The sequence below is a fragment of the Neoarius graeffei genome, chromosome 25, assembly GCF_027579695.1.
Source record: "Neoarius graeffei isolate fNeoGra1 chromosome 25, fNeoGra1.pri, whole genome shotgun sequence".
Lineage (NCBI taxonomy): Eukaryota > Metazoa > Chordata > Actinopteri > Siluriformes > Ariidae > Neoarius > Neoarius graeffei.
The window spans coordinates 24180766-24207564 of NC_083593.1; the positions used below are offsets into that span (position 1 = coordinate 24180766).

At 39.4% G+C, this 26799-nt stretch overlaps 2 protein-coding genes across 6 annotated transcripts in view; both read right to left on the bottom strand.

Moving 5' to 3' along the window:
- The window catches only part of LOC132873483 (cytochrome c oxidase assembly factor 4 homolog, mitochondrial), a 30005-nt gene extending 24545 nt beyond the window's left edge, over positions 1-5460 (bottom strand). The window contains exon 1 of the mRNA XM_060909107.1: positions 5371-5460. The gene's annotated coding sequence lies outside the window, so the exon portion shown is untranslated. The remainder of the gene's footprint in view (positions 1-5370) is intronic.
- A 68-nt stretch (positions 5461-5528) lies between these two features.
- The window catches only part of smyd4 (SET and MYND domain containing 4), an 85980-nt gene continuing 64709 nt past the window's right edge, over positions 5529-26799 (bottom strand). The window contains exons 6-10 of one of the 5 annotated variants that reach the window (XM_060909105.1): positions 25645-25814; positions 24144-24279; positions 22416-22532; positions 22079-22143; positions 5529-5596 (exon numbers count right to left, since the gene is read on the bottom strand). In XM_060909105.1, coding sequence (XP_060765088.1) covers positions 22103-22143; positions 22416-22532; positions 24144-24279; positions 25645-25814 — 464 coding nt within the window. In that variant the 3' untranslated portion in view covers positions 5529-5596; positions 22079-22102. Of the gene's footprint in view, positions 5597-10581; positions 13129-15481; positions 18096-22078; positions 22203-22415; positions 22533-24143; positions 24280-25644; positions 25815-26799 lie in introns of those variants that run through there. The other 4 variants (XM_060909101.1, XM_060909103.1, XM_060909104.1 and 1 more) reach the window with 4 other exon arrangements.

The following is a 26799-nucleotide window of genomic DNA, read 5'->3' on the forward strand; positions in this document are numbered from 1 at the left end:
TTGAAGTCCTTGAGGCAATTAACAATACCCTTTGCCCATTGACAAACTTCACTGATGCCCTCTCAGGAGAGCAATATGTGAGCATCTCCTCTGTGAAGCCAGTTCTTCACCTTTTTGAAACATTAGTTGTGGTAGTGCAGGAAGATGACACAAATCTCACGATCATTTAAGTCAAGGATTCTGGGATACCATCAGGAAAAGTACAGTGACCCAAACATACAGGAGCTGCTAGACATTGCCACAACTCTCAATTCAAGGTTCAAAATGAAATATACGTCAGTGAGCACAACAAAACCACTGTCACAGCCAGACTGACAGATGAGATGACTGGCATCATTTCAGTTATGGTACGTATTTAAATTAGATCATGTTCACAATAATATTTATGCATATTTTTTAAATGGTTGCAAAAATGTGATTGTGTACTTTAGTCTTAAAGGAACACAGCAACTTTTTGGGAAATTAGATTTGCTGTTTACCCCAGAGTTAGATAAGAGGCTACCTTTCTCTTCTCTGTGCATGCAATAACTCAGGCTGACACCATTAGCCTAGCTTAACACAAGTCACTGGAAGTGGGTTACACAAGTTAACCTATAGGCTAACTCATTAGACAGTGTTCTTTTAAACTGTTACATTGGTGATATTATATTGGTTAAGATTAGCTATGCTAATGATCTTTCTTTTACAGCAAAGTCCCCCCTCAACTGCCCCCCCACCCCCATGAAGAAGAGCCAAAAGACCTTTGAGAGCTTTTTTTAAAGCAGCAAAAGGCAATGAGGTGACATCTGACCCAGCCTCACATCAAGAGCAAGCAGCGGTCTCAGAACTACAGTCATATCTGCAGTCAAGCAATACTGACAGTGAAGATGACCCCTTAATCTGGTGGAGGGAAAATAAGGGTCATTTATCCAAGACTGTCTGTGCTAGCAAGGAAATACAGCATTCCTGCTACAAGCTCCCCTTCCGAAAGGGTGTTCAATACCGGGGGGGGGGACGACACACATTGTAACACGTATTCCTCACTGAAGCCTCAACATATTGACAGACTTGTGTTCTTGGCAAAGAACCTTCAAGCAGCTGCGTAAAAAGGACTATGTCCAAGGTTTTCTATAAAGAGTCCTGTTTTTATTACCCTAATTCAATGGCCAATTGAGTGACACTTTTCTGTTGATATGCCAGTCCTGAATCAATCCTATGTTTTGTTGTGTTTACTTTTGCAGGTTAATGAGTGCAATGAACATGTACGCGGCACGGTGGTGTAGTGGTTAGCACTGTCGCCTCACAGCAAGAAGGTCCAGGTTTGAGCCCCGTGGCTGGTGAGGGCCTTTCTGTGTGGAGTTTGCATGTTCTCCCCGTGTCCGTGTGGGTTTCCTCCGGGTGCTCCAGTCCCCCCCACAGTCCAAAGACATGCAGGTTAGGTTAACTGGTGATTCTAAATTGACAGTAGGTGTGAATGGTTGTCTGTGTCTATGTGTCAGTCCTGTGATGACCTGGCAACTTGTCCAGAGTGTACCCCGCCTTTCGCCCGTAGTCAGCTGGGATAGGCTCCAGCTTGCCTGCGACCCTGCAGAACAGGATAAAGCAGCTAGAGATGAGATGAGAAGAAAAATGATTAAAAAAAAAAATTAATGACTCACATTTTTTCCAGAATCATGCAGCCCGATTTAACACCTCAGACCGCTCTGTTGTAACAGTGGCTGAGGCATCAAGATCCATTCTTGCACATGCACATTTTATTTTGCATTACAACCCTGTCTGATCTGTACCGCATGTAAGTGGCAGGTTTTTTTTTTTTTTTTTTAAACTTCATAGCCTACTTGAAGCATTCCTTCTGTAACTTTTTTTTTTTAAGTTCATGCTGGCTAAAACAGAAAGCTGTCAGCATTAACTTTTTTCAGCAGTTTGTGCTACAGTAGCTCTTCTGTGGGATTGGACCATATGGGCTAGCCTTTGTGCCCCATGCAAATCAATGAGCCTTCGACACCCATGAACTTGTCGCCAGTTCATCGGTTGTCCTTCCATGGACCACTTTTGGTAGGTACTAACCACTGTATACCAGGAACACCCCACAAGATGTGCCATTTTGGAGATGCTCAGACACAGTTGTCCAGCAATCACAAATTTGCCCTTGTCAGATTTGCTCAGATCCTTACACTTGCCCATATTTCCTGCTTCCAGCACATCAACTTCAAGAACTAGCTGTTCTCTTGCTACCTAATATCTCTCATCTCTTGATAGGCGCCATTGTAACAAGAATACACTTCACCTATCAGTGGTCATAATGTTATGGCCGATCAGTGCATTTGTGTATCTGTAGGACAATACTTTTTTCTGTGTGAGAGTTAGGTGGCTGCTTGCAGTACAGACCTGTCACCCATTGAAAAAGATTTGTCACATTATGAAATGAAAAATATGACAAAGGAGTCCCCAAACTGCTGAGCAGCTTTAATCCTATAATCAGGCAAAAATAGGAAAAAACTTCAGTTTAAAAACTATAGTAATTGGTCTCCTTAGTTCCCAAGCATTTACAGAGTGGTGTTAAAAGTAAAGGTGATGCAACACAGTGGTAAACATGCCCCCATACTAACTTTTTGAAATGTGTTCCTGGCATCAAATTCAAAACATGCATATTTTTCAAATAATGAAGTTTCTCAGTTTAAACATTTGATATTTTTTCTTTTTGTATTACTTTCAATTAAATATAAGATTTCCATGATTTGCAAATCACCACATTCTATTTTTATTTACAATTTACACAGCAGCCCAACTTTTGGAAACGGGGTTTGACAAAAACAAAAATAGGTTAGTCAATCCTTAATCCTGACTTCACTACCACTGCTTCTTTTCGTCTGCATTCTTGATCAAGAGTATAGTTGGGGGGGGGGGGGGGGGGGGGGGGTGTTAAAGTGTAAAAGATTATAGGGTTGTGACCAAAAAGGACTTCTTTCTACAAGAAATAAATGTATTGTTTTTTATTCTGATAAAATTATCATTCTCTATTCTAAATGTCTTCCAAAAGTCTTCCTTCCTTCCTCCCTCTAATATGCAAATAATCACAAATGAGAATTAGGATGTAATATAATCTAGCGATTTTTTTTTTTTTTTTGGACCATGCTTGCTACTTTCATCTGAAAGATGTTAGCAACACTGTCCTTGGCAGTCTTTGATAACAATTGCACTAAATAGGTACGTCACATTACACTTTCTAAGACTACGGATATCAAATCATAACCAAATAATTATCTGTGCAATGTTCTTCGTCTGAAAGAACTTGTACAATGTAGATTTCTAGTTCTATAAAAGCACTGCAGAACTAGAGCTAATAATTATCTAAATAATGTTTCAACAATAGTCCAAAAACATAATGCCACTAATAAAATAGCTTGGCCTAGATGTACCTAGATGCTACACAGGCAAGATACCTTTAGAAAAATGCACAAATTAACCAAAATGTTAGAAGAATTTTTTTTTTTTACTAATGTGAGAACTCATCTAGAAATACATAACGGAAAACACAAATTAAGTAAATGGTGCACGCGCATTATGATTTCATAAACTAGTTTATCTTGTTGCCATGTTAAATTAAATCTTGCACAGTTTATTCACCCCCTTCACATATCCCACAATCCACTCCACAGTTGGGAACTTCTGGTGGCCAGCCCCAGTCTGCTGATAACTGCGTTGTAGTTGAGTCACTAAACCTTGAGTCCAAGTCCAGTCTTGAGTCCCCAGTGTTCAAGTCCGAGTCAAGTCCAATACTCCAACTGCACCATTTGACATTGGCTGCTTTAATGCCATTAACATTAGTTTGTTCCTGAACATGACATATGAGCAGGTGAACATGCATTCATTTTGTCAGGGAGTACGAAGTATTCTGTCAGAGATGGTTGGGAGATGGATGTAAGTGCAGAAGGTGTGTTTATTAATACAAGTGAAGACAGGTAAACAATCCAGAACAGCAGGCAAAATCATGAAACAGGTCGTGTGAGACACGAACAGGCTATTGTAGACTAGGCAGAATCAAAGACGAGAAACGGGAAATCAGGGATCAGGAAACCAAACAAGGAAATAAGGCTAAGTAATGTATCAGCAACACAACTCAATACTTTGCAAACTAAGCACGTTTTCACAGTTTTTATATCAGCGCACCGACTGCGCCTTAATCTTGGGCAGGTGCGAGTCGATCACGGCGTGCACGCGAGAGTCCGCTTGGCATGCGGGCTGTCTGGAGCACGCCCGAGAGTCTGATGCACGCGCTAAGGCATGCAGGTGTGACACTCTTGCACAAAAATTAATGTAGATATAAATATATCTTATGCCAAATTATTATGGCATGTTACACACACAAAAAAAAGAGAGTCATCTCCAATTTATGAGTCCTCACGCAGTTAATGCACGATTCCAAGTCCAAGTCTGAGTCATCAGTGCTCAAGTCGAGTCACGAGTCCTTAAAATCAGGGCACAAGTTGGACTTGAGTCCAAGTCTTGGACTCAAGTACTGCAAGCCTGGCTGATAACGGTACAAAAACCGATACTGGACTATATAATCAGTTATGTTCAAATACTGTGTTAAAATATGTTCAAATATCGGCTGTCCAAATATTATTACAGGTTTACATGGTCTCAAATTTTTTTCAAAATTAATATTGCTCGAAATGATTGCACATTTACAATTTGTCATCAATTTCGATGTGCAAATATCAGATGTAAGCTGAAAACGTTATTAGATTGTTTTTATATGTCTAGTTACCGGTTCCATTGCATTTTTCGTCAGGACAGAAGCTTTTAATTGGTCATCCTTATATTATCGTTCATACAGCCCTTTCACTTTCACACTCTGCATTGTATACGTGAAATACATGTTCCAACTACTCAGCACTGTAACTCTAGCCAACAACATTAAATCTGTGAGACCATGTAAACCTGTAATAATATTTGAACATCTGATATTTGAACATCGAAACTGATTATATAGCCCAATATTGATTTTTGGACCATTATCAGCAGCTTGGGGCTGGCCACCGGAAGTTCCCAACCGCGCAGTGGATTGTGGGATATGGTAAAGGAGCGAATAAAGACGAACACAGAAAATAATCAGGATCCTTTTCGTGGCTCTCAGAGTCTTCACAAAAATATGTAATGACTAAGACTGACAACAGAAAAGGGTCTACAATGCAAGGGGGCAAAATTCAATATGATTACATTGTTCTCCCTGCGCATACAGTTAGCCAACTAAATTTACTTATGTAACCTTAACACAACTTCGAGCACTTTTTTTGCACGTAATTTTTTTCACATAACGACATAAATAGAAGATAGTACTTTTTTATTCTGAGAATAAAGCATAAATTCACATGAACGCTAATTTACCTCTGGTTTCGGTTTTATCATAATATTTACATCTGCTGAGGGATGCAATTTCAAGGATGCACAGGAGGCTCCTGTTACTGCTGCGGCGTCTTCTTCAGTTGTTTTCTTTTTTGGCGATTGGCAAACAGCAAATTGGTGCATCACCGCCACCAGCTGGTAGAAAGTGCTTCTTCTTTTATGGCGGTTGGCAAACCAACTTAAAGGTGCATTACCGCCACCGACTGGGCTGGAATGTGGAGCAGGTGATATGAAGGAAGGGAAAAAATGATATTCTTTTAGCTATTTCTGTATCTTTCAGAAATTTGATAATATAATGATATATCTGACTTGATGCTCTCTATAATAAACCAGGTAATGTGAAATTATGATGTTTAACCATTCAAAGATTGAAAAAGCTCATTTCTCTCATGTTCCTATTTCTTGCATTGAAGTAGTACATGCTCTACTAACTCTGGATGGCTACAATGTTCACAGTTTCCGCTTAGGTGTTTGCCTATTATGTTTAGAGAAAAGTTAAGTCCTGCATATCCAATTCTTAAACGGGTGATCATGATTTCTTCTCTCGGACTCCTGCCCCCTACCTGTTTTTCAATGTTATATAGATGTCTCCCTGTTTCATTGCCATCTGAATACTCCTGCCAGGCTGACTTTGCACAGGACTTGATATAAATCTTAACCTCTGCCTTACTAATTGGGATTTGCAATTCTATTTCTTTATTATTAAGCGTTTGCTTAGCCAGCTTGTCAACCTGTTCGTTTCCCTCCACACCAACATGAGCAGGTACCCAAAGAAAACTAGTTGAAATGCACTTGGAATCCATTTCAAGCAATGTTATAAAGATGTCGTTGATTACATCTGTTCTAAATGACTTACCAGATTGAATACTTTCCAGTGATGAATAACTGTCTGAGATTATGACTGTTTTGTTTATTGCATTTTCTTTTACCCATTCCAGGGCCAACAATATTGCCACCAATTCTGCTGTGTACATTTGTCACATTGTCGATCACTATTCTTAATACTCACTCTATTCTTTGGAATATACACTGCTGATTTCAGCACATCCTTTTTTGGGGGGAATCTTTAGAACCATCTGTAAATATACATGTATTATTTGAAAAATGAAAATCCAAATAATTTTGAACAATATCTCTCACTGATAATTTCTTTGATTTATTTTTTTATTTCCTGATGAATAGTTAAGTCTACATCTGGTAAAGGGAATAACCATAGCAGAACTGGAAATAATGAGACTGTAGGGCAGTACTGTAATTGATGTAAACCAATACGCTTTGCTTTAACATCACTTATCCATCCAAAACTTTGGAAATTGGATTCATGATGTTCTCAGCAATCTTTTATTTATAATAACTTTTTTAGCAGGATGGTTGTTATAATGGCCCTGAAGCTTGACCCAATATGTCATCATCAATTGTAACCAAATCCTTAAAGGCATTTCCACCTGCACTGATGACACTGGGGATGTTTTAAAAGACCCAGTGCGGATCCTCAAAGCCTGAGCTTGTAGTACATCAAACATTTTGATGTTTGATTCTGCTGCAGACATATAGGCTAAACATCCATAATCAAACACAGACCTCATAAGTGCCCAATATATGTTTTGTAGGGACGCTCTGCTTGCTCCCCAAGTTTGTCCTGACAAACACCGGAGAATGTTGAGAATCTTTTTACATTTATTTTTTACTTTATCTAAGTGGACCTTCCATGTTAGCTTTTTGTCAAACCAAACTCCTAGAACTCTTACTGCCTTGACTTGCTCAAAAGGATGTTCATACAATTTTAAAGAAATAGGTGTGATTTTATGCCTTCTTGAGAAACATATTACTTGTGTTTTAGAAATTGATAATCTAAATCCCCATTTATTTGCCCATTTTTCTACTTCATTTATTGCAGCTTGAATTTTTATTTTGACATAGGATAATTTGTAGCCCCTAATCCATAAGGCCCCACCATCTGCATAGAGAGATTTACCTATACCTTGTTCAACTGTTAAGATGATGTCATTAATAATAATGTTAAATAATAATGGGCACCACACTACCTTGTGGTGTTCTATTCTCTACTGTATATACCTTGGAATAGTCTGCACCTACTCTTACCTATATCTTCCTATCAAATAAAAAATCCAGAATCCAATCATATGCCCTGCCACCTATTCCCAAAGATTCTAACTTAATTAACAAACCCTCTTTCCAAAGCATATCATAGGCTTTCTCTAGATCAAAAAATACCACCACTACTACTACTACCTCCCTATTAGTTTGTGCTTTTCTAATATCAGACTCTAAACATAATACTGAGTCCATTGTATTACGGCCCTTGCAGAATCAACCCTGATATGGAGAAAATAGACCATTGTTTTTGAACAAATGGGTTAATCTTACTGTAATTATCCATTCCATGGTTTTGCACAATTGTGATGTTAACGTAATTGGTCTATAACTACAAGGGTCAGATGGGTCTTTCCCTGGCTTTAAAACAGGCACTATTGTTGCATATTTCCATGCTGATGGAAGTTGACCAGAATCCCAGATCTTGTTAAATAGTTTTAATACTATTTCCAGTGTATTATCTGACATATTCGCTAACATTTTATATCATATCTATTCCTGGTGTAGACTGTTTAGCGGAAGTAATTGCTTTTTTCAATTCAAACATATTAATAAGCAAATCCAATGGATTTCCTGAAATCTCCTTTTCTAAAACTGTTGGATAACTTTCTAAAACTTGACTTGTGTTTAGCTTAGCCTCCTTGGTGAGATTTTCTGAGCTATGCACTCTCCTGTACGTCTGGGCTAAGAGTTCAGCCTTTTCTGAATTATTTATTGCCATTATATCTCCATTGTTTAATACTGGCAACTCATATTTCCTTTGAATCCCTCCCATTCTTCTTACCATGCCTCATACTTTCGATAGTTGCACAGTCCTTCCAATACTATTGTAGTATTCTCTCCAAAAGGTTCATTTTTGTAGCCTGCCTGTGATCTTTTATAAACCATCAGCACATCTTGAGAATGGGATTTTTAAAGAAGTTTAAATGCTTTATTCCTTCCTTTTACCACTTTACTAAACTGGTAGGAAGTGTGAATCAATTCATAATTTAAACTATTTTAAGAAATAAATGAGAGGGGAAAAAAACCTCAGATCCTCTTTAATATTAAATTAGATTATCTGAAGTATCCAAATAGAATTTTGTAGCTCTCACTAAAGTTCTCTCACATCACATCCATGAGGTCAAACTGCATCTCCCTTTTCCTATAATTTTGTAGCATGTTGTTTCTCTCTTCTTGGTATCTCTGACATTGGTTTATTACATGATCTAGTGTCTCCTTCTGTCCACAGTAATCACACATCTGTGCTTATTTATCTTGAATAATGTGGTATTTAGTCCTGCATGTCCAAATCTCATTCTTTATATGATTGTTTCCTCTCTTCTGTTCCTGCCGGTGCTGCTCCGTGTTCCCATTTTCCTTTGGATTTTGTAGAACCAACATCGTGTCATCTCTCCCTCCCACTGCTTTTGCCAATTTTCCTTCATTCTTTGTTTTAGGATACTCTTAAATTCTGTTTTGCTTACTGAAACTGCCAAATAAATTTTTCTTTTTGTTGCCTCTTTTGCAATTTTATCAGCCATTTCGTTCCCTGGGATTCCACAGTGAGCCAAAACTCAAACAAAAATGACTGTCAAACCCATCATTTGAATTCTGTAGAATGTTTGCTGGATCTCTAATAAAATATCTGGCCTGCTGTCTGACTGTACTATAAACTTGACAAAGATGAACTGGAGTCTGAAACTTTTGCTTTCAGTGGTCTCGTGTCCTCTATCCATTGCACTGCAGATGATATTGCAATATGACAATCCTTAACCAATCCTTCTCCCTACTTTAATATGAAATTTTGGAACAATAAATGCCACTCCAATTTTATTGTCTAAACTCTTTGATGTGTCTATGTAGATTTGAACATAACTATAGTAACCATATGACTGTGCAGTAGGAGTATTAAGAATACATTTTGTCCATGCTCTTTTCCAACAATGTCAAATCTACTGTTGCATCTGGAAGTATCCAAGGTGGTATTGCTGGTAATGGTACTGTTGGACTGAAATTTAATTGATGTACTTTTAGTTCTGTTACTTTCTTTGCTACTGTCCATCCAAAAGATTTTTGCCACCTCCTTTTCCCAACAAGGTTTTATGATGTCTGTTGAATCAGCTTGCTTATGGCCCTGTAAACTACCCCAGTAACTTAATGATAACCGTAATCTTCATAGCTCTAAAAGTATTTCTGCCATTTCCACTTGCAGTGCTGCTGCTGGAATTGTTTTAAATGCACCTGTACATGTTCTCAGTGCCTGATGCTGTAAAATGTCTAGCCTCTTTAGAGATGTGCTTGTTGCTGATCCAAATAATACATCCATAATCTAAAACTGACCTAATTAGTCTGACGTATATGGACTTCAAAGCAATTCTGTCTGCTGCCCATTCACTTCCCTCCAAGCACCTCATTACATTTAAAACTTTTTTTTTTTTTAATTTTGTCCACTATTTTCTGGATATGCACAGCCCATGTTAATCTTTTGTCAAACCATACTCAAAAAACAAACAAACAAACAAAAAACTTAAGACTCACCCTCTCCAACTATTGATTATATAGTTTTAATTTTACATCCTTAATCATTTTCCTTGTAAAGAAATCCTTATTAATCCTTTTCCCTGTGCTTTATTTAAAAATCATACTTTACAAAGATGTAAGGACTGCATGACCTCTAGCTGCATAAACTATTACACTATGAAACTCATTTTTAAACCAACACAACATGCAATAAATATACCAGTTATTCACTGTCACACTGAATAGTACATTTTTAGTTGATTTTTTTTTAATTACAACTGACAATTATGGACAAAACGGGGAGATTCAGACTGTCGGGGTAGAGAGTGGGTATGATTTTTACTAGGGAATTTAGAAGAATTGGCACAATTACTGACACTTTTTTTCTACACTGATTAACTTTATTGGATGCCAAGTTGAAATGTAATTAAAATGCAAAGGAGACCATTCAATTGACATACTGCAAAAAGTCACTGCCTGAAGGAAAGGAAAAAAAAAAAAAAAAAAAAAAGACATTCTATTTCAAAATAATACTTTTATATTGGGGGATGGACGGATGGACCCATTTCCAAAAAACATCTGACACTATTTTTATTGATTTGCAAATAGCACAAAGACAATATATCGAATGTTGAAACTGAAATTTAATTGTTTCAAAAAATATAGCATTCGTTTTGAATTTGATAGCAGCAACACATTTCAAAAAAGTTGGGACAGGACCATGTTTACTACTGCGTTGCATCACCTCTTCTTTTAACAAGACTAAAGGTTTGGGAACTGAGGAGTCCAGTTGCTGTTGTTTTAGGAGTGAAATGTCCCATTCTTACCTGATCTAGGATTTAAGCTGCTCAACAGATCGGGGACTCCTTTGTTGTATTTTTCGTTTTATAATGCGCCAAATGTTTCCAATGGGCGACAGGTCTGGACTGCAGGCAGGCCAGATTAGCACTCAGCCGGCCTGTTTAGCACCCTGTTAGGCAGCCATTTATGACCCTGAATAAGATGTTAACTGTATGGCAGCATGTTGCTCCAAAACTTGGATATCACATTCAGCATTAATGATGCTTTTCCAAATGTGCAAGCTGCCCATGTCATGAGCACTAATGTAGCCCCATACCATCACAAATGCTGGCTTTTGAACTGTGCACTGATAAGAAGCTAGATGGTTCTTCTCCTCTTTAGCCTAGAGAATGTGGTGTCCATGAGTTCCAAAAAGAATTTCAAATTTAGACTTGTCAGACCACAGCACAGTTTTCCACTTCATCTCAGTCAATCATAAAAGAGTCCAGGCTCAGAGAAGGCAATGGAGTTTCTGAATACTGACATAGATATATAATGATTTTAACTTGCATTTGTGAATGCAGCAAATAACTGTTCAGACAATGGTTTTTGGAAGTATTTAGCCGAAGCAGCAATTTCCACTACAAAATTGTCTGTTTTTAATGCAGTGCCATTTGAGGGCCAGAAGATCAAAGGCATCCAATGTTGGTTTTTGGCCTTGTCCCTTGCATACAGAGATTCCTCTGGATTCTCTGAATCTTTAAGGATCTTATGTAATATGCATGATGTGATCCCCAAATTCTTTGCAAGTTTATGTTGAGGAATGTTAAGTTGTTGCACTATTTGCCATCTTTAAAGACAATATACAGTCCTTCAAAGAGTGGTGAACCCCTCCCCATCTTTACATCTGAGAGACTTGGCATGTCTGGGATGCTCTTTTTAGACCCAGTCATGTTACTGACTTGTTGCTAATTAGTGGGGACTTTTTTTTTTTATACAACTAATAGTTTTACAACTTTTCCAGTCTTTTGTTGCCCCGTCCCAATTTTTTTGAAACATGTTGCTGGCTTTCAATTTAAAGTGAGCATTTATTTTTCAAAACACAATTTCTCAGTTTCAATATTTGTATGATTTTCAATGAAATATAGGGTTTCCATGATTTTGTAAATCATTATTTACATTTCACACAGCATCCCAATTGTTTCGAATTGGGGTTGTACAATTATTCAGATATTTTCCACCCAATCCTAAGCAGCAACACACGTAAGAAGGGGAGGAAAAAAAAAAGGTTGCATGAAAATGATATTTATTAAAAATCCTGCATCATACACCACTTTGTAACTTTGGTGCAAGGTTGTGTTTGGCATTGAGATGCACACAAGAAGGTATCCAGATGATTCTCGGGGGCACGGGCACTTATTCATGCCTCTCATTATATTCACTGGTTAACAAATAGAATGTGATTTTTATAAAGGGTGTATAAAAGCAGCCCTGTATGTTGATTAGACTTGATTGAAAATCAGAATTACGTCACAATCTTAAAGTGCCATTCCACCATTGGATGTATTCTTTGGCATAAAATACAATATATTTTATGACAACATGACTAGACAGAGAAATCTTTTAGCTTCAAAATGATATATCAAACATAATTTGACAACGACAAATATATTAATTTTGCGACCAAAAAGTCACCTACCCTTTAATTTCCGCGCGGTAGTGAAACGTGATGCCATCGGCAGGTTCCCCTTCTTGTGTACCACGTGTCGGTCTATTTTTAGACCAGGAAACCCCCAAAGTGAGAGAGTCATTTCTCCTCGTATATGGGGGCCAAAAAAATTGCGAAAAATTTTGAGTTAATCTTTCAGTTAGCTAGATTTATTGGTATTAGCTAGATTTATTGGTATTATTTTTATCGTGTTCTATCCGCCATTGCTGATATGTGCCACGTCACGTGGTACACAAGAAGGGGAACCTGCCGATGACATCACGCGCAGAAATTAAAAGGGTAGGTGACTTTGGTCGCAAAATTAATATACTTGTCGTTGTCAAAAAATTATGTTTGATATATCATTTTGAAGCTAAAAGATTTCTCTATCTAATGATACCATTTATATATGTTGTCAAAATATATTGTATTTTATGCCAAAGAATACATCCAATGGTGGAATGGCACTTTAAATATGTTGAGAAAACAGAGGAGTGACTGAACATTACGTTGTGCTACTTAGGCAAGCCTCCATAGCCTGAAGCTCCTGCAGCTCCTTACAGTGAGGATCACAGTGGAAAGAGAAAAGGCGCCGGGCTAAAGGTATTACAGAGAGAGCAGATGGCCCATCTCCACTGCAAGATTGGAAAGCAGTCATTAGTGCAAGTTTATCAACAAAATGACAGCACATTCATATAAAAGTTTAGTGATATACAATATATATTATTAGAGGATATTAGATGGTTGTGTGAAGATATGATGTTTATTCTGAGTAGCAAATGTATTCACAAGTGAGTTAAGCGAACGAGTGAAAATATTTTCAACACAAAGATGAACTTCACAGCTTCACACCACTGTGTAATGACCGATATTTAAAAAAATTTATTTTAAACACACACACACACACACACACACACGCACGCACGCTTTGGCCCTAATAATAAATATAGCTGCAAGCTTGCACCTCCGAGTCCACAACCCGTCACATTTGCCCAAACAATGCATACGCATCTGACATGTGAAACAAAAGCAAACTGAAAAAAGCAAAGTGAAACAAAAAAATGTGATATATGCGCCATTGGCAATGAATTTTTCGGCAATGAGTCATTACTGTCTATGTGCAAATGATGGCGCTATACCAGAGGGTCACTTTGTGCATGTGCAGATAATCAGAACCATTATATCTAATAACTTAAGTTTGAGCCACATCAGGCAATGCATGTTGAATTTATGACAATTCCTGTTTGCATGGTGTAACGTATAAATTTATTTTTTCGCCATTTCAAGAGCTTGCTAGTTGTCCCAAATCCCTTCGCAATTCAAAGTCAGCAAGATCTTGACATCACATACACCAAATATGGCATGAACACACCAAACTGCCTTGGACAAGTACAACCCCGATTCCAAAAAAGTTGGGACAAAGTACAAATTGTAAATAAAAATGGAATGCAATGATGTGGAAGTTTCAAAATTCCATATTTTATTCAGAATAGAACATAGATGACATATCAAATGTTTAAACTGAGAAAATGTATCATTTAAAGAGAAAAATTAGGTGATTTTAAATTTCATGACAACAACACATCTCAAAAAAGTTGGGACAAGGCCATGTTTACCACTGTGAGACATCCCCTTTTCTCTTTACAACAGTCTGTAAACGTCTGGGGACTGAGGAGACAAGTTGCTCAAGTTTAGGGATAGGAATGTTAACCCATTCTTGTCTAATGTAGGATTCTAGTTGCTCAACTGTCTTAGGTCTTTTTTGTCGTATCTTCTGTTTTATGATGCGCCAAATGTTTTCTATGGGTGAAAGATCTGGACTGCAGCCTGGCCAGTTCAGTACCTGGACCCTTCTTCTACGCAGCCATGATGCTGTAATTGATGCAGTATGTGGTTTGGCATTGTCATGTTGGAAAATGCAAGGTCTTCCCTGAAAGAGACGTCATCTGGATGGGAGCATATGTTGCTCTAGAACCTGGATATACCTTTCAGCATTGATGGTGTCTTTCCAGATGTGTAAGCTGCCCATGCCACACGCACTAATGCAACCCCATACCATCAGAGATGCAGGCTTCTGAACTGAGCACTGAACAACTTGGGTCGTCCTTCTCCTCTTTAGTCCGAATGACACGGCGTCCCTGATTTCCATAAAGAACTTCAAATTTTGATTCGTCTGACCACAGAACAGTTTTCCACTTTGCCACAGTCCATTTTAAATGAGCCTTGGCCCAGAGAAGACGTCTGTGCTTCTGGATCATGTTTAGATATGGCTTCTTCTTTGAACTATAGAGTTTTAGCTGGCAACGGCGGATGGTACGATGAATTGTGTTCACAGATAATGTTCTCTGGAAATATTCCTGAGCCCATTTTGTGATTTCCAATACAGAAGCATGCCTGTATGTGATGCAGTGCCGTCAAAGGGCCCGAAGATCACGGGCACCCAGTATGGTTTTCCGGCCTTGACCCTTACGCACAGAGATTCTTCCAGATTCTCTGAATCTTTTGATGATATTATGCGCTGTAGATGATGATATGTTCAAACTCTTTGCAATTTTACACTGCTGAACTCCTTTCTGATATTGCTCCACTATTTGTCAGTGCAGAATTAGGGGGATTGGTGATCCTCTTCCCATCTTTACTTCTGAGAGCCACTGCCACTCCAAGATGCTCTTTTTATACCCAGTCATGTTAATGACCTATTGCCAATTGACCTAATGAGTTGCAATTTGGTCCTCCAGCTGTTCCTTTTTTGTACCTTTAACTTTTCCAGCCTCTTATTGCCCCTGTCCCAACTTTTTTGAGATGTGTTGCTGTCATGAAATTTCAAATGAGCCAATATTTGGCATGAAATTTCAAAATGTCTCACTTTCTACATTTGATATGTTGTCTATGTTCTATTGTGAATACAATATCAGTTTTTGAGATTTGTAAATGATTGCATTCCGTTTTTATTTACAATTTGTACTTTGTCCCAACTTTTTTGGAATCGGGGTTGTATGTCAAAATGAAACCCGTCAAAATGCACAAAACCAAAAATCTCACTTCCTGTTAAGTACAGCTGATGCAATGTATATTGCAATTTTGTTCATCTTTGGGCACTCCACAGACCTACCAAATTTGACACCAATTGGTGAAACTCTATACCGGGGAGGTGTCTCAATGACACATGGGGGCGCTATGGAGTCCCCCAGAGACACCAGGAGTCAAGCCCCTCTCACCGAGTAGCAGTGCACATGACTGACGTGTGGACCAAATTTCATAAGTTTTCGACCATGGGAACCACCTCCAAAATGGTAAAGTGTTGAAGAAAAATAAATATTTATTTATTATTATTATTATAGAAACAAATAGGGCTTTGGACCTATGGCCTGCACCTCGGTGCTCTGGCCATAATAATAATAATGAAGCAGCATGCCGAAAACCATAGGGCTTTGCACCTATGGTGCTCGGGCCCTAAAATATGCCGAATACAATAGGGCTTTGCACCAAGGGTCGTTAAGGTGATTTGAAGCCATCTTCGTCAACCTGGAACGACTGCCACTGAACAGAGAAGGTGGTCTGAGACACCACTCAACGCAGTCCTTGGCACACTTCCCAGAAGACTGAGGCTACATCCACACAACAGCAACGAGATTTTTTTTTTTTAAATATCGCGTCCACATGGGCAATGGATCAGTAAAATATCATCATCAGGTACATATGGCAATGCAACGCTTGCTGAAAACGATGCAATACACATGCCACACCTCTACGTGCGCTGTAAGACGGTCCCATCGGAGACACCAGAACAATAGAAGTAGACACATGCGCATAAACCTCTTCTTCTGTAGCATCAGCCACAAAGTTTTATTAATCAGTAGCATAAAATGAAAGACGCGGAAAGAGGAATGAACGGGGGTAGATGGGAGCCGGTATGCCAACATTCTGATATCCTCCAGAATTCTTTAATAGTCCAGAATAAATTGAATGCTACACGTTGATGGATTACTTTGTTCTTCTACGCCCTTTTTGAGGAATGTATTGTCGGACTTAAACCAACATCTGAAGAGGTGAGATTGCTCCTTTTTTTTTTCCCTATTTTTGCTGGCGGGATTGTTTTTGGAAAGCAGTGAAAATATTTTGTAAGCACGTTTCATGAACCAAGTTGTAGGATTTGTTGACAACTCGCATCAAGTTTGTTACACTTCTACCCGGCGTGAAGCACTGACGGTCACGTGGTTGTGACGTCATCGTAAACAAATCCGTTCTACTCATCCAGACGACTTCGCAACAGCGCCGTTGCCAGATTTTTCCACTCTGGAACCCGTTCTCAAAAGATTTCGTTTTGGGGCACCCAAAACACCGGTACCGTGTGGACGCCAGGCCGAAACGATAAACAATTTTATCGGATTCACCTGAATCCGTTGCCGTGTGGACAGGGCCTGAATATACATCCACATCAAGACTCAGCTGACCTCAATGAATGACTCACATGATGGCAGGGAACCAACGACCCACAGATCACCCTAACGACCCTCTAGGCTGCTAACACCATTCACACCCGGCCTCCAGTGACCCTAACGCCTACAGGATGACGAAGTGTCAATGACCCATGTGACCTCAACGACTCCCCTTAGGTTTGCTTTTGGTCCACTAGAGGATAAATATCTAGAACTCTCCAATCGTCAGACAGAACTGAAGAAGCCTTTCGGATGAGGTGTGAAACATCGTCAAGAACTTCAAGCAAGTCCAGTTGCCTTCTTTAGCACCTATGGTTTGCAGTGGTTAACACTGACTACGTTTACATGCACGTCCAAATCGAGCTGCTGTTGGTAATCGAGCAAAGGGTCCCAGCAGGGGTGCCAGAGAAATCCAATCCTACATGCACAAGTGAAATCGGGCTATTGTGCAAGGTGCATTGTGCACCCGAGCCACACGTGGCGCTACACGCCCCATCGTGTTGGTACACTTCCGGTTGTTGTCATGAAGAAGAGCTATAGTGTTGCCAGATACTGCTGACGTTTTCCAGCCCAAAACATGTTCAAATCCGGTAAAATGCACTTAAAATCATGCCGTTGTCATGATTCGTTGTCATGCCGACCGAGGCTGTTGTGTTTCCCGCTTGTGGTCTCGTCACTCGTCACTTCCGGAAGTAGCTCGACAACTAGCTCGATAGGGTATACATGCACAAAGTAGCTCGGCAGAAATCGCATAAACTAGGTCGTGTAGCTCGATTCCGAGAAATCAAGTTCGGTTCAATTTCAGCCGAATTAAGGTGTATACATGGCATTTTGAACTTCGATTTCAGTCGAGCAACGGCAGAAATTCGATTCTCTCTATGTGCATGTAAACGTAGTGACTGTTGCCTCACAGCAAGCAGACTCTGGATTTGAACCTGCTGGTTGACTGGGGCCTGTGTGTTTTTGCATGTTCTCCTCATGCCTGCGTGGGTCCTCCAGCTGTCCTAGTTCTCAAACACAGTCCAAAGACTCAAAACTACCCATATGTGTGAATGAGAGTATGAATGAATGACTGTCTGTGTTAGTCCTGTGATAGACTGGTGACCTGTCCAGGGTGTACCCCACCTCTCGCCCAATGTCAGCTGGTATTGGCTCCAGCTCACCTGCAACCCACAATGGATAAGAGGTATAGAAAATGAATGAATGAATGAACGAATATCAGCTAGGGCTGGGCAATATGGACAAAATCTGATCACAATATGGATTACATCACAGCTTGAAACTATATATATATATATATATATATATATATATATATATATATATATATATATATATATACACCAATCAGCCATAACATTAAAACCATCTGCCTCATATTGTGTAGGTCCCCCTTGGACTGTCAGAACATCTCAGACCCATCAAGGCATGGACTCCACAAGACTTCTGAAGGTGTGCTGTGGTATTTGGCACCAGTATGTTAACAGCAGATCCTTTAAGTCTCATGAATTGCAAGGTCAGGCTTCCATGGATCAGGCTTGCTTGGCCAGCACATCCCACAGATGCTTGATTGGATTAAGATCTGGGGAATATGGAGGCCAAATCAACACCTTTAATGCTTTGTCATATTCCTCAAACCATTCCTGGATTATTTTTGCAGGTGTCAGTGCACATTATCCTGCTGAAAGAGGCGACTGCCTTAAGGAAATACCATGTCCATTAATTGGTATACCATTAATTGGTCTACAACAATGTTTAGGTATGTGGTACGTGTTGATGTAACATCCACATGAATGACAGGGCCCAATGTTTCCTAGCAGAACATTGCCCAGAGCATCACACTGCTTCCACTGGCTTGCCTTCTTCCCATAGTGCATCCTGGTGCCATCTTTTCCCCAGGAAAGTGACATACACACACTCCGCCATCCACATGATGAAAATGTGACTCCTCAATCCAGGCTACCTTCTTCCACTGCTCCACAGTCCATATGTGATGCTCACAGGCCCATTGTAGACACTTTTGGTGGTGGACAGGGGTCAGCATGGGCACACTGTCCAGTCAGTAGCTACACAGCCTCAGCAAGCTGTGACGCAGTGTTTGTTCTGACACCTTTCTAAGATAGCCAGCATCAATGGTTTCAGCAACTTGTGCTACAGTAGCTCTTCTGTGGGATCAGACCCAATGAGCTAGCCTTCACTCCCCATGAGCATCACTGAGCCTTTGGTGCCATGAACCCATCACCGGTACACTGGTTGGACCACTTTTGATAGGTACTAACAAAATGGCTTTTTGTTTGATATGGCTTGTTTTGGAGATGCTCTGACCCATTCATCTAGCAGGGCTGTGAAATAGAAATGACAAAATCCGAGGAAACAATTTTAGCAGGGGGTCTGGGGGGAGCAGCCCCCCAGGAGCCGGGGGCCTGGGGCCCGCGAAGCTGAACAGATTTTGTGTATATTGATAGATTTGAAGCATCTCCTGAAAGCAAATATTTTCTCAACCATGCCATTTAATTTGAACTGTTATTATTATTATTATTATTATTATTATTATTATAAATTGAATATATAAATGTGAACAAGATGGTCTACTTGGTAATCTATAGTTCGACAGCTTCAATTTCACCAATTCCGCATGTTTTTTTTTCCTTTAACATGGTCAACCAAACGCGTTCTTCCACTAGAACCGTACTTCACATCCTGATGGCACAAGATGCAGTAAGCTTTCCCTGGTTCTTTTATCTTCCATATGTGCTCATTCACTACCGACTTTAAACTCCAGCTATCGCCAATTCCATGGATTTTTGATGCCGTTTTCCTTGTCAAATGTTTTTGACATCGTCGGTCTCACCGTCCTCCCTCTGTGACGATGTCCCTCCGTGACATGGACATACCGCGAAATTCTCCTTTTCAAAACCGTTGATATCGAAAGCGTGTTTAAAGAGCACAAGATTCGCGCCGTGGTTTGTAAGCATGGCGCAAATACCGTAAACTGGTCGGTCATTGTCGCAAAAGAAACCTACCCCCCCCCCCATTTTTATTGCAAAATTAGATGATTTACTAAAATATTTTTGGCGGCCAAATTCGCGGAATTCCGCGGATCCGCGGATTTTTCACAGCCCTGATCTAGGCATCACAATTTGGCCCTTGTCAAAGTCACTCATGCCCCTTTTCCACCAAAGCATTTCCAGGGCTGGTTCGGGGCCAGTGCTTAGTTTGGAACCGGGTTTTCTGTTTCCACTGACAAAGAACTGGCTCTGGGGCCAGAAAAACCGGTTCCAGGCTAGCACCAACTCTTTGCTGGGCCAGAGGAAAGAACCGCTTACATCATCGGGGGGGCGGAGTTGTTAAGACCAACAACAATAAGACCGCGAAAGATCGCCATTTTTAAGCGACAAGAAGCAGCAGCTGTACAAACGCGAAGTCATTCATTATTATTGTTGTTGTTGCTGCTGCTTCTTCCGTGTTGTTTTTGCTTTGATATTTGCGCCAAGGTTTATGCAAACGTAGCGCTGTAACTGACGTATACAGCGACGTAACTGACGTATACAGCGACGTAATGACGTGGCTCCACTTAGCACCACGAGCTATGGAAAAGCAAACTGGTTCTCAGCTGGCTCGCAAGTTGAACGAGTTGTGAACCAGCACCGGCCCTGAACCAGCCCTGGAACTGATTTGGTGGAAAAGGGGTATCAGATCCTTATGCTTGCCGATTTTTCCTGCTTCCAACATATCTTCAAAAACTGATTTTTCTCTTGCAGCTTAATATATCCCACCCCTTGACAGGTGCCATTATACAAAAGGCATGCAGTTAGGTTAACATAGGACGGCCTTGGGCTGAAGTGCCCAAGAGTGGCGGCGCGTACGTACGCAGCGGCTTTGCTCTCCTGTGATGAACTAAATTTCGTTGTACATTTGTGCAGTGACAATAAAGGCATTCTATTCTATAAATCAAGGCTATTCATTTCACCTGTCAGTGTTATGGCTGAACAGTAATACGTATTCTCTAAAACGGATTTAAAAATATGTTCTATACCAAATTACTGCATGCATTCATGACTGGTCTGCAGCATACCTTAATAACAACCGTATTCTGGTCAGTATCGGATTTGTTATACCCAATTCATGTCCAAATGACAGAAATACTTCCCTTTTTAGGTACAAGCTTCTCATCTTTTAGTTGGGCTGATGCATGTTCTGTGTGCTAGTGCTGCAGGGAGTTTCAAATCAAGTCAAATCAAATCAAGTTTATTTGTACAGCGCTTTTAACAATAAACATTGTCGCAAAGCAGCTTTACAGAATTTGAACGACTTAAAACATGAGCTAATTTTATCCCTAATCTATCCCCAATGAGCAAGCAGTTTCAGTCTGTGGCATGCTCCTCCATGCTTGTTTTTGTGACAGCATATTGCTAGTAACTCCTGGCTCTGTTCTTAGGGACTTAAATCAGCTACCGACAAGTAGCTTTTGCGACATGGACCAAAAAATAATAATAATAATTATACATGCATCACCATACAGCACAACCCTAATAGCAGCCCATTTTTTTGTTAAATTAAATTTGGTATAGTGATAGTGTCCACTACCTACAGAACAATTCTGGTGTATACCTTTGGAGCTTTCTAGCAACACCAAAGGGCAAATTTGGACATGTTTGCGCAATAACAACTTTGTATAAATTCAATTTCCCCAACTCCCACTCTCCTCTGAATCTTTGGGTCATGCCAATTTCACTGGATACCACAGCATTAAATTCTTCCATATTGGATTTTCTGCCATTTTAATTTTTTTCCCCAGAACATTTTTTGCTTCTTGTCCCACAAATTTAAATAATAATGGTCCCAGTAGCTTCTGCTCTTCCTCTGTATAGCATCCTCACCCTGTCAAATTTTGAACCATTCCACACTTGCAGTTTCTCCACTTCTTAGCACAGAAAAAAGGAATAATTTGATCCCTTTTATTTTACTCCTTAAAAGTAATCACTTTGTAGAATTGGAATACTTTTACAGCTACACTTAAACACACAGCCATTAGAAACTGGTGTCGTCAGTTAAGTTAATAATGGTAATTTAACCCTTTTTACTTTTTTTTTTAAAAAACACTAGAATAACATTTTTGGTAAAAAGAGTCAAGCTTGTGTCTTACCCATTGAAATGTAGCTGGGCAAGTTTAAACTGCTGTCTCCCGAGTTCCAGGCTGTCCTTCCCATACTGTGAACAAACGGCAGCAATACTACTTTTTAAATGTGATGCAGCCTGCCTCCAAAGCCCTGGAGAGTACAAAATAACTTGATATTCCTGTGTGCAGTTCTGTACAATTATGCTTCATTATTAGAAGTAGTTTTGTATTCAAGACCTATGAGCCACTGATAAACATGGTAAATATTTAGTAAATATGCTAAAGGTTATTTAAATAATTTATTTAATAAATAAATAAATAAAAACAGAAAATAAAATAAACCCACAACATGTGCTGTTCTCACCCATGGTAGCATATGCTCGTGCCATTGCATCAGCTAGTTCACCCTGCAGAGGATGAATCTTCATCAAGATACTATCTGCCAGCTTGGCTGTTTTCTGCAAGATACTTAGGGCACCATCTAAACCAGACAAAAATAAACATGACATGAATATAGGTATTTCTATCACTTAAGGCATTCATCTTGAAAATTACTTTATTTCACACAATTATTCCAAAATAAATAATTAAAATGCATTTCTGGGTTGCTTGTGCTGAAAAGGCGATTTGGGTACTTGAAATGTTTTCTTCTATAACCCTAAACCAGAAAAATTTGGGATGGTATAGAAAATGCAAATAAAAAAAAGAAAGCAGGGGTTTCTAAGTTTACTTTGACTTGTATTTCACTGCAGACAGTATGAACCCAAGATATGTCATGCTTTGGCTGATCAGCTTCATTTCGTTTGTTAATATACATCCATTCTTGCATTTCAGGCCTGCAACATATTTCAAAAAAAGCTGGGACAGAGCAATTTAGGGCTAGTAATGTGGTAAAACGATTAAATAATTATGTGATTTGAAACAGGTGAGGTCAACAGATAATTGTAATCATGATTTGGTACAAAAAAAAAGTATTCAGGAAAAGCCTAATCTTGGAAGAGGAAAGGATTTGGATATTTCACCCTCAACACTGCATATCATTTAAATGATTCAAGGAGTCTGGAAAAATTTTGTTACGTAAAGGGAAAGGGTGCAAGCCTAAGCTGAACACCCATGAGCTCCAGATCCCTCAGACAGCACTGCATCAAGAACAGTCATTCATCTATAGCAGATACCCACATGGGCTTGGGATTACTTTGGCAAACTTCTGTCAAGCACTACAATATGGAGTTACAGCCACAAATACCAGTTAAAACATTAAATGTGCAAAAAAAGAATTCTTACGTTAACTATATCCAGAAGCGCTGGTGACTTCTCTGAGCTCAGAGGCATCGGAGATAGACCATCACACAGTAGAAGTGTGTATTGTGGTCAGACAAATCAGTATTCAGGTCTTTTTTGGAAGAAATGAACACCATGTGCTCTGCACCAAAGACGAAAAGGACCATCCAGACTGCTACCAGCAACAAGTCCAAAACCCAGGGTCTATCATGGTATGGGGTTGTGCCAGTGCCCTTGGCAAAGGTAACTTACACTTCTGTGATGGCAGCCTTAATGCAGAAAAATGCATTGAGATTTTGGAGCAACATATGCTGCCTTCAACAGGACACCTTTACCAGGGATATTTTGACAAGACATTGCAAAACCACATTTTGTACACATTACAAAGTCATGGCTACAGAAGAAGAGGGTGCCCTTTGTCCATTAGAGAGCGTGTGGCAAATTTTGAAGTGAAAAATGACAAATGACCCTATACTCTTGCACACCTTAAGACCTGTTTGCAGGATGAATGGGACAAAACACCTGAAATGCTTAATTAGCTTGGTAACTTCAGTCCCTAAACAGCTTAAGTGCAAGCTGTGAGAAGGAAATGCTTTACTGTCCCAGCTTTATTTGAAATTTGTTGCAAGAATCACAACTGAAGTGTTTATTTTGGAAAAAAAATCATGAGGTAAAACAATGTGCTGTTGTATTGTTTTGGAGTGCAATACACATCAAATATTATTTACAAATCATTGTTTTCAGTTTTAATTTCAACATACCATCCCAACTTTTTCTGATTTGGGGTTGTACAATGCACTCATTGACTCACTCAATTGATTGTTCTCCATGAGTTCTAAAGCTTGCTCCAAGTGGTGATGTAGTATTTGCATTCTTCTCTGCAGCTCAGTATTTAAGATGTGGTGATTACAGGACAACTTTGAACAAACATGCACATCCACATTCCTCTGAAAAGACAAGCAAAAGTCTTAAATAATCCTCTGAAAGCCACATGATCTATCCAACTGTATATTTATGCAGTTATTTCATCAGCCAATCATGTGGCAGCAGTGCAATGCAAAAAAAAAAAAAATCATGCAGATACAGGCCAAGAGCTTGAGGTAATGTTCACACCAAACATCAGAATGAAGAAACTGACTGATCGTGGCATGGTTGTACCAGATGGGTTGATCGGAGTATTTCAGAAACTGTTAATCTCCTAGTAATTTCACACACAACAGTCTTTAGAGTTTACACAGAATGTTGCAATAAACAAGAACACTGAATGAGTGACAGTTCTGTGGGCTGAAATGCCTTGTTGATAAGAGAGGTCAGTGGAACATGGCCAGATTTGTCTGAGCTGCCTGGAAGGATACTGTATCTCAATCATGGTGAGCAAAAAAGCTTGAGCATCCACAAAACATCAACTTTGGAGGTGTAAGCAATATAACAGCAGAAGACCATGTGTTCCAGTCCTGTCAGCCAAGAACAGGAATCTGAAGCCATCATGGGCACAGGTTCGTCAAACTTGGACAGTTGAAAATTTACAAACAAATAAATAAAAACCCCATCTGCCCCCTGCCCCAAAATCTTCAACTGTCCAGTTTCAGAGAGTCTGTGTCTCAGATTTTTGTTCTTAGCTGACAGGAGTGAAACCTGATGTGGTACTCTGCTGTTGCAGGCCATCAACCTCAAATGTTTGATGTGTGTTCGGAGACATTTTTCTGCCCAGTTGTAAAGAGTGTTTGAGTTACTACAGACATCCTGTCAGCTGAAACCAGTCTGGTCATTCTCCTCTGATGTCTCAACAAGCTGTTTCAGCCTACAGAGCAGACTGTTGTGTGCGAAAATCCCACGAGATCAGCAGTATGTGAAATGCTCACCCCAGCCCATCTAGCACCAACACCCATGGCATGGTTAAAGCCACAGAGATCACATTTTTCCTCAGTCTGATGTTTCCTGTAAACATTAACTGAAGCTCTTGACCTGTACATGGATGATTTTGTGCACTGTGCTGCTGCCACATGGTTGGTTGATTGCATAAATGAACAGGTGTCCAGGTATTCCTATTAAAAAGAGAGTCGCAAGTGTATTTATCAATTTTGAGCATCACTATTTTTAATGAATTATTTAAAAAACAAAATCTGAAGTTTGAGGTTATCAAGCACAAGACAAGAATAGTAAGATTTACTGATGTGCAGAGAACATAGAAGTATGCATAATGAATTTCGGTAAGGACATCATCATCATCATCTGTTGTAAGAGTGTAGAGTGTTGATACTGATGGTGAATATTAAGCTAAATCATCAATCAAGGGGAATTTGCCAAGTTACCTTCAGGAAGCTTCCACATTTTTCACACTTAAGACCATTCAAGGTTAAGGGTAATGTCCTGCTTCTATCAGCTAGCTCCAGTGTGCAAGCCTCACATTGACAGTAGAAGTAGTACTGCCTCAGCAACAGGTACTGGCGCTTCTCAACATCCATTCTGTGACAGTGAGGACCTGGTAAAGGAGGGGTAAGATAATTAGTCTCAAACACTCAGGCTAGGAGTTGCATTTGCACACATGAATGTATACTGAATGCCAAACTGGCAAGAGTGGTTAGAATCATGCCAGCTGGCAAGCTGAGCATCTATGCACCTGACATAAGCTTTTGTCTTTTGTTTATACAGTCACAGTATGTAATACAGGTAGGTGAGGTATGCCCCTTACCTGGCTTCATGCTGTTTTTTTTTTTTTTTTTGTCGTCTGAGTATGCCCAAACCGTGATGTGCAAAATGTAAAAGGTAGTTGATGATACAGCAAGTGATCATGGAAAAAGTGTTAACATTGGTATTATTATAAATACATAATCTTACACACAATTACCCACACACATTCCTTAGTTTTCCAGCTCCATAATTATCTACTTATTTAGAATCAAACGTATAAATTATAATGGATTGTCACCCACTCTATAATTACCCACTCTATAATTACCCCATGTATTACCAACCTCTCTGTAAATCAACCAGTATTTGTGTGTCAAAGGGATGTGTATTTTTGGGCATCATCTAAAATTCCATATGTTGCACCACGAAGGAGTCTAATACTTGATTAGAGTAGTCTGATGCACAGTAGACTCCATTTGCTCGAGAGCTATATAAAGAGGACAAAGGGATCCAAGTTCTGTTGGATAACTTTGTTGTATGCATGTTAAAATGTTATACACCTACAGTTTCAATACAACATGCATTGAAGAAGATAAATAACCCTGTATTACTTATTTCATGAGCTAAAACACTCATAACTAAACAGGACAGATGTACATCTTTGGACAAAATCATTTAACACACACACACACACACACACACACACACACACACACACACACACAAAAAAAAATATTTACAAGGGCACAAAATTAACCTGAATAGAATATAACATATGGACCATTGATTTGTCTTGTGTATTTTCCGTCAATAAACTGGTGCATTGTCTTGCAACA